The 13,539-nt window shown below is 36.7% G+C and overlaps 1 protein-coding gene across 5 annotated transcripts in view; it reads left to right on the top strand.

Annotated features, from left to right (window-relative positions):
• The window catches only part of NHSL1 (NHS like 1), a 135,537-nt gene that overhangs the window by 50,433 nt on the left and 71,565 nt on the right, over positions 1-13,539 (top strand). For 2 of the 5 annotated variants that reach the window (XM_072408965.1, XM_072408961.1), the window contains exon 1: positions 12,369-12,996. The exons of the other annotated variants lie outside the window; for them this stretch is intronic. In XM_072408965.1, coding sequence (XP_072265066.1) covers positions 12,792-12,996 — 205 coding nt within the window. In that variant the 5' untranslated portion in view covers positions 12,369-12,791. Of the gene's footprint in view, positions 1-12,368; positions 12,997-13,539 lie in introns of those variants that run through there. 5 annotated transcript variants of the gene reach the window in all.

Genomic DNA, 13,539 nt, shown 5'->3' with positions numbered 1-13,539 from the left:
ACTTAGTAAGTTTAAAGTGCAGTGTCTGCAGTGTAGTTTCCGCATACATCAAACCACATTTCAAGTTCTGTTTGAGTTTGGATATATTTAGTCATCAAATCTACTTTATATGGAAATATTCTTTTTTTCCACTGCTTAAGCCATTATCCACCTACCTATTTCCAAAGCATATAAAAGTCTAGAGCCAGCTGGCAAATGCCTCTAATAGAACAAAAGAAAGATCAATTTTCCATACAGATAGGTTTGTGTGTGGGATTTAAATAAAGCTTTGACAGATGTTGAAAGGATAGTAGTGCTATGTTGACCTCACTTAATTTGTACATTAAAAACTGACAAACCAATGGGTGATGATAGCCTTATATATCCATACTGTTTTTTTACGTGTACATGAGTCATATATTACTTCTGGGTCATTTACACTAGTCTGTGACTTTTAGTCAATATGGAAAATATAATTTTGCAAAGAAAATCATTTAGTATTAGTAAACACATTGCAAGAACTTTGTATTGTTGTATTTGTAATCACCTTCTGTTTTATATAATCACATGATCAGCATGTGTGCTGTATTTCGAGTTGATGGAAAACAGTGAGCCAATCACATGAGAAGGAAATAAGGTTTTGGGCTGAATTCTGTATACAAACATATATATATTCCTCCAGGGTAAAGGTCATGAAAACTGGAAATTTATTGCTGATACAAATAGCTAATGCCAGTAATTTGTAGATAGCAATGTGATAACTAGCATTACTGATGTGTTGTTTTGCCTGCTGCATGATATACTAGTGTTAGAACATTAGGTTGGTATGCTGTGCTGCAAATTGCTACCATTCAGTAATATGCAGCTAAGTCATAGAGGTCAATGGCTGTTGAGCTGGTTGTTGACATAAAACATTTCTCAAACTCAGTTGCTGATGACTGAGACATTTCACATGGCCCTAACCATGAATGCAAAGAATTACCATTTCTGGAGTAAATTTCTTGCAATCACAGTAAGACTGGAGGATGTAGCTCCAAATGAAAATAGAACATTTTATTTTTTGAAGCAAATATATATGTGGTATCAAACTGACGTTTACCCTAAAAGCCCAAGCCAAACCCAAAATTGAATTGGGCAAATTTTTTTAAGCAATCATGTTAATTAGAGTAAATAATAAGGGATCACTTTTGGAACTGAACTTTTTACATTCAAAACTTCATTGTATAGCTGTGCCTGGTTGTAGCTGTGCACCATAGGTCAGATTACGGTGTTCCAGACTTTTCTTTATAATTACTCTTTTAATATCACTTTCTTTCCCGTCTCCTTATAAAGACAAATAGTTTTTGTTGTAGTGAAGGGATTTCGAAAAATGCATTGTGGCATCTCTTGGTCTTCCTATTTAAGTTTTACATGGTCACACATGATTGACTTATCAATGGATGACCTCAAAGGTTAGAGAAAAAATGAAATTCAGTGCAGTGTACAAGCAAATTTGGATCAATAGATTTTCTATCCACTGCTTTGCATTTAAGACTACCTGCATTCACTTATGAGCCCGAATTAGTCCTTGCCTTGTTAAATTTTGGCTTTAGTTGGGCTTTCAAACTGTTGTCACAAGCTGCCAACTTTTTGCAGGTATTATTCTTTTTCGTAATTGGATTCCTCACCATGGTCCTCGGTTACAGCTGAAAAGTCTTCTTATGCAGTGGAAAAGTCTACAAGCCATTAGACCAAATGTAATGCTTTACTTTCCTGGTTGTTCAAGTCTTATTCTGTCCTATATACATAACATGTGTTTTGACCATTAGATGAAGAGTTACTATGTGTGGCTTTGGGGTTGTCAGGGGAAGCTGATGGGGGTGCTTTGGCTGCAGTATATCAGCATAAAAATTATGTAAATTTAACATAACCTAATGCATTGCCATGGTGAGATGACATCAAGATTGATCAAGACTGGCCAGTGTCTTTATTCCCATTAGAAATTTAGGTGAAAGAAACGATAACAGTGATAAAACTCCACACAAATTTCTAGACTGTTTTAGACAGCATTGCCATCTACAGTAATTATCTGACTGACATCTTGGGACAGAAATGAAGTTCATTGGGAAATAAAGCAATAATTGTAAAAGCTGCAGAAGGAGTCTGAATCCACCATTGTTTTGTACGGCTAGGTGTTGAAATGTGAAAGCAGATGGTGTCTAGCGTTGGCTGAGAAATACAGAAACAAATCTTTGCCACTTTCCTAGGTGTGAAGCCTGCAGTTGATTGAAGAGTAGAGGACCATAGGGTCAATGTCAATTTTAGCAAATTGTCTACGCCTGTAAATGTCTTGAGACACTTGTGCTCTTGTATTTCATTCCAAACATTTTCTAAAGAGAAAGTTCCGTATATTTTATACTATGAATGTCTGTAAAATCTGTGAGGGGATTTCCTGACACATTTACACCCCGGGAGGTTCCTACATCTCTCCTTTCTGTCACAGAACATGAAGTAATATTATTTCAGTTCCTCATGGTTTATTTGCATGTCGTTCCTCTAATTTTTATCTAATGGTATTAATGTTATTGTGTTTATAAAATCAGATGTTAATTTAGTACTATTATTTCATATTTTAGTAAATTAATAATTTAAAGATGCATTGCCATAATGCACAGTGCTCCCTTTTATTGATAACCGGGCTGTCTGGCACCCCTTTGTTTACAGCACCCTTTTGTAATTCAGGAGAGGTTTTCCCAAATACACCATCTGGCAGCTCAATCCTGTCTCCTAAAAATGTGTGATAAAGCAAAGTGCAGAAAGATTTTTCCCACAGCCACCAATCTCTGGAAGTATTCATTTGGTGATATTGAAACCTGAACTCTAGCTGCACCTTCAGACTTGTACAGGCTCCTCAGCTGTACTGACACATGTACCAGGTTCTACCCACATATCTTCCTGCTTGCTATGTATTCAGCAATATCTAACCCATTTTCTCCCTAAACTTTCTGTCCCTGACCTGCACCTTTTTTTATTTAAAGTTTTATTAGGTGAATTCAGCATTAGGAATTAACAACATATGACAACATGTAAATGAAAACATCCGAAATACAAGGGAGTATCTTTAATAGAGGTAAAGGTAATATTAACCAAAATAAAAGCATCAACCAGGGGGACAAACTCCAAGTATGTAACTTTTTTAGTCATGAATACTGTCATCTTGTATCATGATGTATCTTGTAACAACAACTTTATTAAAACTGACACAAGCGTTATATGTCCGATTGGCTGCAGTACTTATAAATGACTTTAGATGGCAGCAGATGTATTACACCGTACACCTCACATATCAGGTGTTAGCGCAGCTTCCTGTTTTCAGAATTCAGCACTCTCTGGTCCTTTCCACCACACATGATTTGCCTGCATTGCACAGACATAGTAATGTTGTCACTGGATGGAATATATGGTATGTCATAAACATGGAAATATTATTTTTAGTAATTGTATTACTATTTGTATAAGAGGGAAATGAGAAGTCAGGGAAGGCAAAAATAGCAAATGAGACTTCTGCTTTAAGAATGGAAGTTATATAGCAGAGGCATCAGGGAACACGTATTTCTATCTCACATATGACAAGTTCTAAGTATTCAGATTATAATACATTCTAGGGAATAGTCAATACAGGAAAATGAGTGGAATTTCCCCCATTACACATTGTGTCGGATGGCACACTGGTCAGCACCATTAGGGACTTCACATATTCCCTACAATTTCCATTAAGCAAACCTGTGGCCTTTTACTTGAACTGTTATCCCTCAGGGTTACAGGTGTTCTCACAGCATACCAACATGTCAGATTGTCTGGTAGACATTACTCACCTACAGTTTATGGAGGAGGTGACAGCTCAGCTCCACCACATTCACCCTGATTTATCAAAGCTTGCCAAGGCTGGAGAGGATACACTTTCATCAGCTGGGTGATCCTGCAAACCTGGAATGGATCTGCTCCAGAATTGAAAACATTTGCTAACAAACTTAATGAAAACCTAATAAATCAGAACCAATGTCTGGGTTTTCACGTAAGGATGATGTTTCTGGGGTTTCCCTATTTAAGACACTCATACCTAGCTCTTGGCCTGCTCCCTTACTCACATGCTCAGCTTTCTCCCTTATTTCTTTTCTCTTTTTTATCTTTCTTTCCAACTAATGACATACCCCCCTCTTGAATTACAGATCCCTTCCCAGGACTGTTCTTTAGATTGAACTATTGCACTGTTTTTTTTTTTTCATTTTTTGTAAATGTCCTTTTTCATTGTTATCGTTTCTTTTATGTTTCTGTATGGCGTGATTTTACATCTAGTAATGGAGGTTGGACTCCTCTGAATAAACTTTTTTTATATTATTAAGAAAAAAGGGTAACCTGTAGTCAGGGCATAACATTTTAGGACTATAAAGTTTTAGGCGATACTTTTAGCATTCCACTTATGTTAAACATACTTACAGCAACCTTATAGCAAATGCAACCATTTTTAACCAGATTAGAAAAAGAGAAAGTTACCTTTAATATTAATCTGATCTTTATCCTGCACTTTATACTCATTTCTATTCTCACCTAAAACCTTAAACCTAAATTAGCCTTCAACACCAACCATTAACATTTACACTCCCACCCTTAACACTAATCTGATCTTCACACCCAACCCCAACACTTTTCCTTAACCTAACCCTGACCTTTAAATATATACTGTAGCTGCAAGTAGACCAATTTTATATATACTGGAATGTTCAACGTAGACAGTTTGTTTTGCTGGCCGGGAAGAAATTGTAGGCAGGTGGCAGCCCTTGTATTATGAACCAACTCATCAGAAACCACCCAAAAACAGTCAGGTGGTCCCTGAGAAGTGCAGGGTGGTACGCCTGACTAAAAGGGACTATAGAGAACACTGTTTATATATATATATATATATATATATATATTTATTTATTTATTTATATGTGTGTGTGTATATATATATATATATATATATATATACATAAAACAACTAACCGACTTTCCTTAGATGTAGTCACTTCCTATTTCACCTAGTGATCCTACCAGTAGCACATCCTGACATAGGGTGACGATCTCATTGTACTGTATAAAGGATACCACTAACAAGGAAGGAACAAGGATCTAACTCTTAAGCTGAACATGATTTGGTCATTCTAGATCACCATCAACACTAAACCCCCCTTTTGCTACACCAAAGACAAGCAAAGCAGCAAAGCATTCCTGAAAATATAATCCTATTGAATGGTAATATGAGGCTTTTAGGTGGTTTATATAGATGCAATACCATAGTTGTATAATGTGTTTGTTTACATTTCTAGGCTTTTTATTACTTATATGAACTTTGCAGGAACCCTGCTTATAGTTTGCTGTAGAGACAAAAACAGCCTATTGTCAAATTTCCAGGTAAACAACACTTCAAATAAACAAAGTGACTGCATGAATTGTTCATGAGGACTTTGGATTTTTTCTGGCTGGGACTACATCTATAATTCAGAACCTGTGTAATTTGAATAGCAGCTAATACTTATTTGAATATGTGCCACAAAAGCTCCTTTCTTTCTGCTCTTTGGTCAGCTGGCCCTTCCCCTCTAATTGAGGATGATTTGCAGAGAATGTTAAGAGCTGATTTTCTGATATTTTGGGGCTTTAGATTACAGCGGGTAAGTGAGGCTCAGTCTCCTCTCGCTATTCAAAGCTTAATACTGACGTAATAAGAGTCAGGGTATGCCGAAGGCTGTGATCTGGTGTGTCAGCACTACCCAATTCAGATTCACACAATGCATTTTATTGTTTGACAAACATTGCGTATGGAATAAGTATGAATCTGAAGGGTTTGTTCTATTATTATGTATGAAGACTGCGTAGGATAAAGGCAGATTATTGATGTATACAATATATTCAACTTCCCCTTAAATTGATATAGTATGTGGGTACCTAATACTACATGTTTTACTATTACACTCATTGAGAATATTGATATATTGAATACTGAATGCAGCTTTCTATAGACATCCTGGCAGATTGTTGAAAATTGATGTCCTTACCTATGGACAAAAACCCAGTGTGGTTCTGCTGGTTTGTGCTCCCCTTTCCCTTTGCATAAACCAGAACACGCTGTGTGTACAGTGCTCAATTATTCATCTGATACTGGAACCAATCAGGAAAGATGGTTTGCTGTGACAATCATCTGACACCTGTATGGGTCAATAATCTCTAAGATTGTAAACTGTTTCGGGCGGGGTCCTCTCCTCCTCCTGTGACATTGTTTGTATCTAACCATTTAATATACAGCACTGCGTAATATGTTATAATATTATTAATAATATCAATAAAATTAATATAATATTGAATGTTACCAAACAAATCTATTTGCCCCATAAACCAATATATCTATTAAACATCCATAAACATGCCATTTGCACAAGTACAGTACAGTATACAAAAGCCATTCATACTAACATAATAGGACATGTTATATCTTGATTTAGCGTATACCTGTCAAAAAGAAATATGATGGCTGCCATGGTTGTCAGTCCTTGCAGTAATTTCTGTAACTCTGAAGTATTAAAATCAGACAGCCAGGTGACAAGTATTTTCTAAAGAAAGCTGGTAATGGCATCTTCTATATTTTTCACTTGATAAATGTGCTGTATATGGGCATGTGCTGTAGAATTAAAAATCTACGAAAGTATCCTTTTTTTTAAACAAAAAAGCTATAATTTAGCCCTGTTTATTCTCCTGTAAAGTTGAACATTGCAATGGGAAGTGTGTAAAAGCAGACATGAATATGTGGACTACTGTGCCACCTTGTGTTCAAAAGGGAGACGTACACGTGATCATTCACTGGGATATTGAAGATGCAAATTAAAATAAATCGTATAAAAATTGTATTTCAATATTACTTTTTGTTTGCTATATTAGTGTATTAACTATTGAAGCCGACGTTCATCTCCAGAAGGTGAGTATTAGGAGTCATTTTACTTGGATCACCCAGGTTCACGGATGAAAGTGATGAAACTCTTCAGCCTTGGAGAGCTTTCATAAATCAAACCCTTTGTGTCTCAAGTACTTCTAAATGTTCTGGTATTACAAGCAATTCCTAACTGTATATAAATAAAAGAACCACTACCGCTAGGTAGTAAGATAACCAGAAATAATTACTTTAGTCAGTATTTTGAATGACTTATTATTTGTTTAATTATCTTGAAATGTTAACCTGGTAAATTGACTGTAGATTAACAAGCAGAAGAACTCATTGAGGCTGATTTACTAAAGAAGTTGAGAATCTTCACTCAGTAAATAGGGTTAAATAATTGGATGTTTAGGCTGTTCACTTAGGGATAAACTCATTTTGGGGATGAGATGAAGCTCTGTTGTCTTCAGTCCAACAATCATGTTCAAAGATCATATACTCCTAACTAGTGTGTTATTTTAATGCATTTCCATGTGGAAATATGTTTGTTAATGCAATGCACTCCAGCATGCACATCGCATACATCGGTTTGTTGAGCAGCCATTGCTATTACGTGGTACGCTTTCAAAAATGCACTACAGTGTGTGACGTGCTAGATTAGCACATTGCAAGACAAGTGCATGGTAATGTGTGTGCTTTTAGAAAAACACACCACATCCATATAGTGTGAATGAGTCTTAAACTTGGTGAATAAAACAGTTTTTCTTGATTTTTTTAAATAATGAAATCATTTTAAGGTCTTCAGGGAACCCACATTCATGGGATAACCAGGATAACCCCTTTTGTAATTACTATATCCACAATTCACAGTACATTAGTATGGTGGTCAGTAGGAAGAAATCCTCTTACTTTAATGACCAGTGAGAAACATGTCATCCCTACAGATAGCCAAAAAGAATATTGGTGTCACTTGAGAGACACACACTGCTCATTGATTAAGAAACCCCCAGCAACCTATGGAGGAACCCTGGTTGATAAACACTGGAATAATCCTTTCGTAATGAAACTAAACAAAAATTTGCTTGACTGGATAATTAAAGTGAATATTTACACAATTTATTCTGTGAAGAGTTTCAACTCCTTTAGTAAATTAGCCCTACTAGATGAGAGCCTGCACCTTGAACTAGTGTTTAAAAATATATATTGAGCACATTTATTTAGTAGATAACCTTTACCATGTACTGTTATCTCTGAGATAAGCAGCTAGTATGGGTGTCTACACTGCTTTCCTGCACCCTCACAACCTTTCTATTAGTAAAATACAATGTGTAAAGCGGGCAGACTAAGTCTGACAATTTATGGGGTGCTTTGCAACAGAACATCTGTCTAGGTTAGGCGATGTTCACCTAAACTTAAAACTGAAAATGTAAATTTTGAATGTCCTTACTTATTATAAATAAATGCAGTGACTGCTGTAAGAGTGCTGTATTTCCGTGTTTTATCCTTTTGTTATTGTGAAGCACTGATAGTAAGCATGGGTGAGGCTCATACTGCAATGTCCAACTGAGTCATTCAAGCTGAAATTACAGGGAGTGGGTGAATTAAATTAAAAGATGCACATTGTTAAACTAGCACAGCTTTTTTTTTTACAAGACCTTTGGCTCAGGACTCCAAACTGAATTATATGGTGTTCTTGGCTTGTTCTGACATTGTGCAGATGTTCTAGCCACAGTTATATACAAATGGCTAAAATAATTATAAATACATACAACATGGTTGGCAAAACATTTTTGCAGTTTTGCCTCCCGACAGCATAATCCTTTTATAAATTATGTTCTCTGCTCTGCAGGGATAAAAAAAAATCAAATGATATACATAAAGCACAACTCTGACCAAAATCAGGAAAGAGTTAGAGCCTCTGTCAAGTTTCTAACACCAGCACCCTACCCCACACCTCCCAAACTGATTTTCTCCTTCTATGTAATGTTACTCAAGGGGACATTAACTATAAGTTAGTGAACCTACTAAAATGTAGACACCCACAGAATCTTTACATGTTGGAGCACCCCAGGTCCCACTGTGCTCCATTTTACAGATATTAATTTCATTTCCTTTAATATATAATATAGGTTGATACCAATGATCAGTGTTTACATGAAGGAAACTATGGGTAGTGCACATTTGGGTCCAGCAACTGAATTATTGCCATATTATAGAACAGCCCACATATTGGGATCCTATGGCATTCTGACAGATTTCTAAAGCTGCCTTTTTAACAATAATTGAAACCATTACAGCTGCACTCCTAGATACCATAGTGTACCAAAAACGTCCTACTCCCAGCCTTGCTTTTTTTTAGTTATATTTAATAACTATAGGCAAGGATTTTGCAAACAAATATTTGACAAACACTGATGTAGACATTAGCAAATAGTACCAGAGTAATGAGCACTTCTTACATATCAACTACAACCCCTGATCAAATGGCTTGCCAGTCTCATAGTTTAAGACAAATCCAAATATGTATTTGAAAATACTAAACTAGTTTGGCTGTTATGGTGGGATTTTCCCTCACTTCCTGTCCCTGTGACCACTTTTTTTTGGAACAGAAAGTGAAAAACTACAAAACCTGACAGAGATTCTAACCTTTCCCTACTCTTTTCTTTTATCAGTCAGGAAAATCTAACTTTTCCCTACATTTGTAAAACAAAACTATATTATTTTTTGTATTACTATAGTGATAAATATTTGGTGGAAAGGTAACATCTGTGTAACATGTGTCTGTATCTGTGAGGACCATTCATACCAGAAAACTTGCTACCTTGGTGGACCCTGAAAAAAAAAAGATGGGTAGAAATTTTGTGCAGTGATTTAGCAATTGCTATGTACTATTACACAAAGAATTAAAGTGAACCTTCAAAGCAATTGACTTCTATGCACAGATCCTCGTAGAATTTTAGATCCTCAGGTGGCAGCAGCAATATCAATTGCACAACCTGGAAGTCAGGACCAGAAAAGTCATTTTTAACTGAGCAGCTTAACTCTATTCGTATAGAAAGTCTCCTTTAATACACATAAAAGAAAAAACACAGTAAGTGACAATAAACATCAAGAAGTGTATTTAACGTATGTTAAGCAGCCCTAAGCCTTCTTGGACACTGTACAGCCACTGGAAATGTATTGTTTACTTGTGAACTTTCTTAAGGCAGTTCTGTGTTACCTCATAGGATGATTTCCATTGCAAAGCCACCCTATTAAATGATTCATGAAAGATAAGAGTTGGTGGAGTCATTGTGAAGCATTTCTATAGGGTAAAGGTCAGTACAGTGTGCCTTGATGATTCACGCAGTGAAGTAAGAACTTAGATATTAGTGCATTACTTCCTTCAGCATCTTTTAAAATACACCTGAAACTCTAAAGCTACATACACACATGCAATATTTGTCGTTTGATCGTGAAAAGATCTTTCACTATCCTTTCCAACGACTAAGGACTGCACGATGCATGAGCTCTGTACATACAGCACTGTTCTGCTCTATAGAGAGGGAAGGGGGAAAACAACAAAGCGGCACCCTTCTGTGCACTTTCCCTCTTCACTGCCATTGGGATCGTTCGTTGTCCATCGTCTGTGGATCCCCCAGGACGATCGTTTGGATGACGGGGACTGTACACACGCCAGATTTTCGTCCGATATCGGCCCTGAGTGGCTTATCGGCAGAGAACCATTGGACGTGTGTACGCAGCCTAAGAGAGATTTCCCTCCAGGACACATTTAGCCCTATAAAAGCTGCATGTACCTGTGCAGTTGGCAACCTTATAATAGATGATCAAGAGATAAATATTTTAGTGAAATATACCAGTACCTAATGATATATAAATATGTATCAGAAATATATTATAATATATTAATTAATGATACACAATATCATATTTATTTAATGAAATATAACAATGATCCTGAATGGTCTGATGAACACGATCGTCTAACAAATATCTCATACTGTTGCTGCCTTTCGCTTAGATTCAAACATAATAGTAATCTTTCCTATAGAAGCATAGAGCTGATTGCTTCACCTAGAATACCTAAAAAGCTTAGCAAAAATTTGTACCAATGACTCTTTGCTGCATAGTTCTTCGGCTAGCCTTGGGTTACAAAAACAATGAAATATGTATTATGATTAGGATACAGTAGTGTTGGTTGCTGATAGTTTGGAGTATTCTGGATACTGTATGGACAGCTTTTTTTTTCTAATTACAAAGCCAGAGACATTAAGGCCTACTGTATCGGCTATACTAACCTGGGTAATGGATAAGTAGATATGAGGTATATCTAGTTTATTGAATTTATGAAGTGACCTTGTAAGGCCATCGCAGACATTGGAGGATATTCACAATCTTGGTCTCTGAATGCGCTTACAGTCTAAAGTCTCAACCATGGTAACCCACTGTACATCAGACTCTTTATCAAGTTATTGCTGTAATAAGAGCTAAGATTATCTATGGTGTTTCAAAAAACAGGAACTAAGAACTAAAAGACATGTAGATGCATATGAAAAGTTGAATGTGTTAGGCTACATACAAACGTAAGACTTTTGTTGTTGGAATGAATCTTTCACGATTCTTTCCAACGACAAAAGACTGAAAGATGTATGAACAAAGCCATTCTGCTCTATAGAGAGGGTAGGGGGGAGGATGGGCTAGCAGCACCCCACTGTGCTCTCCCCCTTTTACTTGCATTGCGGTCATTTGTCACTTGTCATTGGTGGATGACCGCTGTACACATGTCAGATTCTCGTCCAATATTAGCCCTGAAGCGATAATTGGACGAGAATCATCTGACCTGTGTACATAGCTTTACAGAGTATGATGGTAAGATATCTACCTGACCCCAATGATCTCACATACATGCATACAACGTGTCAAAATCTCCTGTCTGATTTGGCCCTGCACATGCAACAAAATACGTAAATAAAATTATTGGTGTCAAATTGCAAGTTTCATTTTCCAGTGAAATAAGATCAAATCAGGATGAGATAAGTACTTCTTAAGGACAGAAGCAATCCATGGTCCGGAATGCCCTGGTACTTCCTAATTGTTGCTAACAATGCTGGAATGAGGATTACGATATACAGTATAAGACCACCCACACTTTTAAAACATTTACCACCACAAGCTCACAAGCAGTAATAGTAGTAGTAGAAAATCAGTGAACACTGGCCTTTAGTAGTTTGACACTAGAGTGAACAATGTCACAAGAATGCTGAGTAAATATTGTTTTTCAAACACTTTGCAGCCCTGTAAAACTGTTTTGTGTGGTGCCAGGCTTGTGATCTTGCATGTGCATTGCTGTCAGTATTGTGCTTTGGGACTAAACAGGGAGTGTCCTGCTCCATGTACTGACATTCCCAGTGGGGAGATCACTCAGCTCAGTTCACACTAGAGAGAAAGCACAGTTTTATCAGCTCCAGCAACTCAGGTTATATTTATAGTGTACACTACGTCTACCTGCCCGAAGTACTACTTGTAAACTGGAGACGCCAAATCGCAGCTCACCTTTCACAGTCTATGGGTCTTGCAAGATTTCTCGGAATGATAGATTTGTATGTGTTTTACTTGATGAGAGGCAGGCGCTGGCTATTGATGAAACAATATTTTTGCTGAAGCTGGTTGCATCACACAACGTGGATTGTTAGTCCACTTTTTGCTATTAAAGATTGTCAGGACAACAGGGACTTAAGATGGTTCTTCGTGTCATGCTACAGACAGCAAGGTTTACATTTTTTCATATTCTCAACTTATCATGTGTTTCTTAGGAAAACAATGATTACATGATAGGTAAGAAAAAAGTCGCTATTTATTTGAGTCAGACAAAATGAGGAAGGAATCCACTTCTGGAAGCTTTAGGATCAAAAAGAGCTCACACAGGTCCTTTTCTCGACCTGTGAGTTGGATCAACTTCTCTTCCTTGTCTCAGAAAACCAAGAAAATATTTCAGAGTGATGGAGAGCTTTCAAAAAACAGTAAGAAGGTCGAGGATGAGTCTGAAATTTGGGGTTGTCAGAGGCACAGCAGAAAAGGTAAAACCAAAAACGTGTGTATGTATTATTGTATAGTGTATAGTGTGTGTGCTTTTTTAGAAGTAGGATCTCCTCAGATTTCAAGGTATGGGATAATACCTCGTTTAGAACATCCAATTACTCCACTTTTGTGTGCAGAAATCATAAAATTTGCTTCACAAAGCATAATATAAATGGTCTCATGGTTTTTTTTAAATGTGTAGCATATCAATAAGTAGTTTTTAAAAAATGTTTTATGTTCCTACATGAGATAGTACTCTTTGAAATGTTGCAGTAGAGTACTACGATGGCAATTGATTAATGTGGAAAGTTTGTAGTTCAAGTAATACCCTTTATATTTGTCTACCACATATAGACAAATCTGCCTCAGCGTACCTCAGACAGTAAAAAGACATACCTGTCGGTAAAGCATTCTGTCTTGGACATTGTGGAAAGCATCATTTGGGGGCACTAAATGTGTCCAGAAGGATTTAAAAGCCCTGACTGGTACAATTCAACATTTAAACTCAACAGTGTCTATACAATTAAACTGAGCACTGATGG

This window comes from Pyxicephalus adspersus, chromosome 4, assembly GCF_032062135.1.
Source record: "Pyxicephalus adspersus chromosome 4, UCB_Pads_2.0, whole genome shotgun sequence".
Taxonomy (NCBI): Eukaryota; Metazoa; Chordata; class Amphibia; order Anura; family Pyxicephalidae; genus Pyxicephalus; species Pyxicephalus adspersus.
The sequence above is the reverse complement of the archived record's forward strand: the minus strand, read 5'-3'. Positions and strand labels throughout refer to the sequence as shown.